Source organism: Cupressus sempervirens, chromosome 2 (assembly GCF_028749045.1).
Source record: "Cupressus sempervirens isolate cs-2001-9-10 chromosome 2, ASM2874904v1, whole genome shotgun sequence".
NCBI classification, from domain to species: Eukaryota; Viridiplantae; Streptophyta; class Pinopsida; order Cupressales; family Cupressaceae; genus Cupressus; species Cupressus sempervirens.
In genome coordinates, this window is record NC_143119.1 from 184131702 (window position 1) to 184138651 (window position 6950).

Here is a 6950-nt window from a genome sequence, read left to right on the forward strand (position 1 = left end):
ATAATAACAACTAATAGCAAAAATGAAATTGACATCTTTGAAGTAAATTAATTCCATAATGCCTTCAAACTGTAGTTTAAGACAAAAAAATTTAAGATACACAATTTCTAAGAAACTAATGTCAGAAAGACTATCTAAAACTATAGTACCTTAACAAAAAAGATTAAGAAAACATTAGACTATTATAAAAGAATTCCAAAACAATACATGAATGAAACTAATGTCAAAAAGAATACCTAAAACTATAGTCCTATCATCTTTGTGTTTTTGAAGAAAAGTTTAAAGTTCAAGCTAATCAAGCTATTATCAATTAGTCTTGTGCAATATGGTGTTCAAGTCTATGCTGTCAGCCTGAAATATATACATCTTGGTTGCAGCATTGTTTCAGCGTTCTTTAGTAATGGTTGTTGATACTTTGAAGGAATTGCCGAGTGTGTTGAAAGAGGTTGGGAAGCAGCTGCCACATTCATTTATAATATTCTCAATGTCCCTGTTAATTTGGATGGACATTTGTTGTAATATAATTACTACTGTTATACCAAATAACGTTGTATCTACTGTCATTTATTTGTAAAATATTTATTTTTGTTAATAAAATATTTTTTTCAATAAAAAAACTAAAACATTAAACTATTATAAAAGAATTCCAAAACAACACATGAATGAAATGGCAATGAGATGGACATAAATGATATTAGGTGCATGTAGATCCAAAATGAGATTTACGAGTTTCAAACATCAAAAATAATAAAAAACAATGATAGTCACAGTTACCAACATCTCTCAACAACTGCAAAAATCAAACTGTCAAATAAAAAGATGTCAGCTACCTACATTATTTTAATGGATCAGCATTGAAATATATATTTTACCCAGGCTATGCGGAAATGAACATTGCACGTGTTAAACCTGCTAGTTCTTTGACAAGAGCAATGTTGTTTTCAATTTTTAATAAACTTTTCCAGCAACGGTATATTTTTTTAAAAACAAATCTGATTATGTATGTCTGCTATATTTTAAAAGGATTAACAATGCATCTAATTGAAATCATTTTAACTCTCTAACATTCATAAGTAGTTACATCTTGTGAAAAACATGAAAGGTGTTTCATTATCTATTAATTTATTTTTTATAATACATTTAATTAAAAAATAATTAAACCAAATTATTATTTTGATAATGATTATAATAATTAATATTTATTATGTAATTATAATAATACCAGCTGATATTTTTGTCAATAGATTTTTCTATTTATAAGATAAATGTATAATTAGTTTTTGTAATAATAATTATTTTATTTTATTTTATTAGATCATCTAGTTTAATAATAATATATCAAGAAATGTCATTTTAAAAAATATTTCATATTTTTTATTTGTAAAATTATCAATAATAAAGTATGGAAAAAAGTTGGGTTTGTATAAGTTTTTAACATTGTCATTATGTTAGATAAAATTTCGTTTTTCAAAAATGGTGATGATCCATACCAACTTGCATTTGACAACCTTGTAAATGGTATCAAAAGTTTAAAGCCACCTATCTCAATACTATAATCATTTCTTAAATAGTGGTACACATGTTGCATTATAATCTTTAATACAATTCGTTGCATAGACATGTGCATGCTGGGGGTGATAATCTTTTGTTATAATTTATAAGAAAAGTGAAGGTTGATTATATTCACATTTTTAGAATGAACAAGATTTTTGAGGGTTGATTATGAAATGTTAGAATAAGATATTGTTATTGTATACAAAAGTGAGAGAAATACATAATTTTATACAATTTGTTGAGGTTAACAATTATTTATATACAGCTTAAGCTTTGCATAGCCTATAGTTCATATTTTCAATCAAATGGTGTGGGCCTTGATAAGTCACAAATACCAAAGCTCGCTTGGAATCCCTTTACCTTAATATATTAAAGGTATTTGCGTACAAGAGAGTGCATACATGTTTCTTAAAAAGTTAGATTTAATTACATTCAGAAGAAATGTATCAATAGTTGTTATTGCTAACTTTAGTTGGTTCAATATGCCACTTACAAGCTTACAACTGTTATTTTGTTTCTATGCAATAGCAACACATATTATGAAATCTGCAATGTCCATAAGATTCAAAAAAGTATTAATTTCTAATTGTATGCATATATGTTGTACACCCATCTTAGATATTGTCAATAGTTATGCATTAATATTCTAGTAGTCTTAGTATATTCTAACTATAGAATTCATCAATTTAGACTACTTAATTAATACACAATATATTTATTAATAAATATTTAATAATATGTTTATTAAAAAATATAGGATAATTGTCACTACTCTTTCCCGAAGGATTTTACTAGACTCTTTCTAAAGTCTTTTCTCATTGCCAAAGTCTCAATATAGGGTTAGATAAACGTGGGTTAACTCTGGCAAAATAGACATTTGAATTGAAAGCCAGAAAAAAGCAAATCTCCTAATGGGTTACGCCATGACAACATTTCTCTTGACTATTACAAATAGGTTTTGGCATTAGCGTAGAAAATTGTTATTGGCATGTTTTTCATTTTTACTGTTATAACATGTTTTTTCACATGGATTTGAAGCAATGCAGTCCAAAACACATTAAAATTGATTATAAATACACATCCTTTGATGCATTTTGTTAGCATGGTGGTGATAGTTTACAGATTAGTATCATTTGGTTTCAGCAATGGCTTTTCTTATGTTAAATCTGGTTTCTACTTATGCGGTGTGTGTGGCATTTATGATTTTAGCATCCTCAGCTGAACTAAATGATATGACTGATATGAGCATTGTGGATTATATCAATTACATGAATCCACCAGCTGTTCATAAGTACAAAGTAAGACAAATCATTTTTGTTTGTATTTTTTCCTTTCATATTATTTTCAAATATAAGCTTGGGTTTAATAGGATTTATTTTCTGTTTCAGCATGACAATGGAGACACCATATTGTGTGTAAGATTTGCTGATCAAATTTCCCTTCGCCGTGGAATACAGTTATATGGCCACGATAAGGTAGATGGCAACTTTTCAATGTCTTGATCAGTTTGATTCCCATAAATTCTTTGTACAAAGGAACCTCCTTTCATATTATTACAAGGTAGTAATTTGTAATGTCTTTTAAAATTATATTGGTTGATTTATAATTATGTTCAGAGAAAATTTATATGTACAGGAATGATAGTTAATATATGTGTGTGTATGGATATGCTTTTATAATATTCGGAACTATATTCTGTGATTTTTATTAGGAAGAAGAGAAAAAAATGAGTAAAATGATGTTAGTAAGAGATATTAGAAAAGATATATAATGTTCTATAAATTGTGAATGAATCAGTCATTGTATATATAATTGAGTTGAGACTTTTTTCTATTAGATGATGATCTGAGGTCTTTCAATATATATATTGGTCAATCTATTAAGCTATGTTCATAATGAAATATTGAAATGAAATTATAAAATTGTATTTTTGTTTAGAGAAAGTATTGATAATGTATATATAATTGAGCTTGGTGTGATCGACAAGTGTATAACAGTAAAAACAATAAGTCATCCTCCATCCAAACTGTTTGTTATTTTCTTTTCCACTTAACCTATATAAATTACAAATGCTCCTCTTTAAAATACTTGTGATTTGATTTTCACATTTATTTATTAGTTCATCTAAATAATTTGAATTTTTCTAACCAGTAAACAAAGACAAAAGTTCTAACAGCCTAATGATATATCTATATTTATTTATAAGATTTATGTATAATATACAAGAAACATCAAACTCAATTATTTGTTTGTCAAATAAATAAAACAAAACATAACGATCCAATGTTTCATTTATATAATGTACCTTGATGAGAAATGTGGGTAATGGAATATACTAAATATTTTTTATTGGTTATGTGCAATATCATTGAATCATCTGTATAGTATTAATTTAGATTAAACAATTATATTGAATCATCTATATGGTATTAATTTAGATTAAACAATTATTGCAGAAGACATGGAAGAATACTCAAGCAGGGGAGATATCTCCAACTCTCTCAAGCAGTAGGTATTTAAAAACGTGCCCAGAAGGTACAGTCTCTATTAAGGAGAAAAAATATAAAGACGTAAAAGCAATAGGACCTATAAATTCCTTTCCTAGCAGAGACGGAAGAGAATCCTCAACTATCCTTCACAAGGTACATTGCATGAGAAATTTCAATTTTTTTTTTATGATTTAAAATAAAGTTAATCTTCCAATATGAGGTCAATCTTAACTTCAATTTAGCATATTTGAAGTTCTTTTTAAATGAAAGTAGTAATTTTTTATATTTTTATATAAATATCATTTTTACAACTTTTGAATGTTTCAAGTAGAAGACTTTCATGTTAAGAAATAAATCAAACAAAACAATTTACTTATATTTTTTTTATCTTAAAATGAATATTTATAATATTGTTATTAGAATTCAAGTGTGTGGTTTTTGAGTCAAATTTATTAAGCAATAATATATATGTAATAATTTATAGATATCCATCTCTTTTAAGAATGAATGGCTCGCCTAAAACTATTGTTAAGTATGTTGAATTTTAAACTATGCATTTTTTGAGTCAAACTTATTGAGGTAATTTCTCATGGGAACGATGGGGGATGCATCACTCATTGCATCTAAGTTAAGTATACTTGAATCGAATTGGTACTAGGATGGATACCCCCCTAGAAAATTAGACTACTTTAGTCCTCTAGGAACACTTAAATGTAGTGAGTGGTAAATGATCAATTCATTCTTTCAAAACATCAATTCATCTCAAATATTAATGGCAAGATTTGTTGTTCATGAAAATCTTATTGTCTTTCTTGATGCTTCTTTTGAGAGGATGAATATGAACCCCGAATCTTGCTTCTCCTTCAGATTTAGTTGATAAGCTCGAAGATTTAAGGTCATCCTCTTCTCTGATTGCTCATCCTCCTCAATTCCTTCCCATATATCTATAGATTCATCCCTAATTATGTTCCTCATTCTAAATATACTTTTATTGACCCTCCTCTTTCTTCTTTAAATAATTGTTATTCTAGTTCTTCAGATTAAGACACTAAGATAAATAAGATAAGCAGCACCAAAGCTCCATTTTAAATTAGATATTTAATTGACTCTTCTTTTTAATATTATATTTAATTGACTCTTCTTTTTAATATTAATTGTTCTAATTTGCTAATTTTAAAATTGGATATCAAAAAATATCAATAATTCATTGAATTTAAGTAATATGTAAAAATCAATCTAACTTTGAAACCTTGATGTTCCCTGTTATTTTGAAGCATGCTGTTGTAGAGTTTGTATACGAGGGAATGTATAGAGCACAAGCAAAGTTCAATATATGGCAACCGCAAGTGGCACCTTATCCTGATGGCATTTTTAGCCTTGCTCAAATTTGGGTTATTGGTTACCTTGGAAATAAAAGACAAAGAATTGAAGCTGGCTGGATAGTAAGTATTATATAAACACATTCTTTAATTTGTTGAGGGCTCAAACTTTTTCAATCAATAAGCTAACACTGCAATCTCTTGTTCTGTGATCTCAGGTATATCCATCTCTATATAATGATTCAAATCCAAGACTCTTTGTATTTTGGACGGTAACTATGCAATTTCACTTTCATAATCTACCAATTAACATAAATATGCTACCGTTTTATAGATATATTATCTACTAATTATTAACATATGCTACCGTTTTAATGCAGCCTGATAGCTCCAACACAGGTTGCTGGAATCAAGAGTGTAATCCAGGATTTGTGTTGTGTCCTAAATCAAAATATTATCCGGGCCAACTTCTAGAACCTGTATCTGAATATGGCGGAAAACAGATTGAAAAAATGATAACGATTAAAAGAGTAAGTGATAGCTTTAATTGGTAAAACTTATAAGTAATAATTAATCTTTGATGTCCATATATATAGATCTTATAATGATATTAGTACTTGTGTATAGAGATGCATATACGTGTGTGACATTTCTAATGTGGCATTTGAAAATATTGATGATAAAATCCTAAACAATGAACTGTAAAAATATTTGTTTATATGATTTTGAATGTTAATAGGAAAACAGTTTAGATTTTCTATCTTAAAGCATTTAAATGACAAGATACAATTTATTTTTCTTGCATGATTCTTGATTAATATTTTTTCTAACAAACTAAGAATAAAAAAATTTAATTGCAGGAAACTTTAGAAGATGAGCCAATATGGTCTATATATATAGATAACGAAATCATGGGTTATTGGCCTGCATCCCTATTTGGTTCAGGTTCGTTGAATGAATCAGCTAAAGAAGTCCACTATGGAGGGGAAGTTACATATGATGAAAAGGATGAGGGAACCCCCTTCTCAAAAACAGAGATGGGTAGTGGGCATTTCCCTATAGAAGGTTACTCACATGCAGCTTATATTAGGGACATCCAAATGCATGACATTAATGACACCCTTGTGGAACCTGAACCCAACATTTATATACCCAAACCAAAATGCTATAATTTAACTTATGCCATTAATAATACTGATTCGGAATGGGGTCAATACATATTCTTTGGAGGTCCTGGAGGGTACAATTCTAGTTGTGTCAATTAATTGTTAGTGTTACAAAAATATGTATTAAATAAATAATGCATCTTTGTTGATGCCAGACTTATTATTGACTTAATAGTTAAACTATATGGCCTATTATAATTTTGGAGATCTTCTATGAATGATTCACTATTATGACGTTGGATATTGGATTTCAATATTAGCCCGTGGTTTACATTATATTATGAACATGTTGATTTGACCAATAATTAGATAACATTATATTATTTAATATATATTTTTATTCTTAAGATGAATTAGGTCATTAATTGATTATTAATTATCAGAGATAGAAATAATGAATGGTTTTATGTTGATGGCATATA

The 6950-nt window shown here is 27.8% G+C and overlaps 1 protein-coding gene across 2 annotated transcripts; it reads left to right on the top strand.

The window, feature by feature from the left end:
• The first annotated feature begins 2659 nt into the window (after positions 1-2659).
• LOC149571692 (protein neprosin-like) lies at positions 2660-6729 on the top strand. 2 transcript variants are annotated; one of them, XM_089809673.1, is made up of 7 exons: positions 2660-2852; positions 2943-3029; positions 4011-4196; positions 5318-5485; positions 5581-5634; positions 5743-5892; positions 6223-6729. In XM_089809673.1, exons 1-7 carry the CDS (start codon positions 2700-2702, stop codon positions 6625-6627), a joined length of 1203 nt encoding a protein of 400 aa, XP_089665799.1. In that variant the 5' UTR covers positions 2660-2699; the 3' UTR covers positions 6628-6729. The 2 variants fall into 2 exon arrangements, with proteins under 2 accessions (XP_089665799.1, XP_089665805.1); XM_089809679.1 differs by having other exon boundaries at positions 4014-4196.
• Positions 6730-6950: the final 221 nt, after the last annotated feature.

Excerpts from the sequence above, each read along its gene's own strand:
- LOC149571692 (XM_089809673.1), top strand. The coding sequence starts at position 2,700 with ATGGCTTTTCTTATGTTAAATCTGGTTTCTACTTATGCGGTGTGTGTG. Across the intron at positions 3,030-4,010 it reads AGTTATATGGCCACGATAAG|AAGACATGGAAGAATACTCA; the intron begins GTAGATGGCAAC and ends CAATTATTGCAG. Across the intron at positions 4,197-5,317 it reads CCTCAACTATCCTTCACAAG|CATGCTGTTGTAGAGTTTGT; the intron begins GTACATTGCATG and ends GTTATTTTGAAG.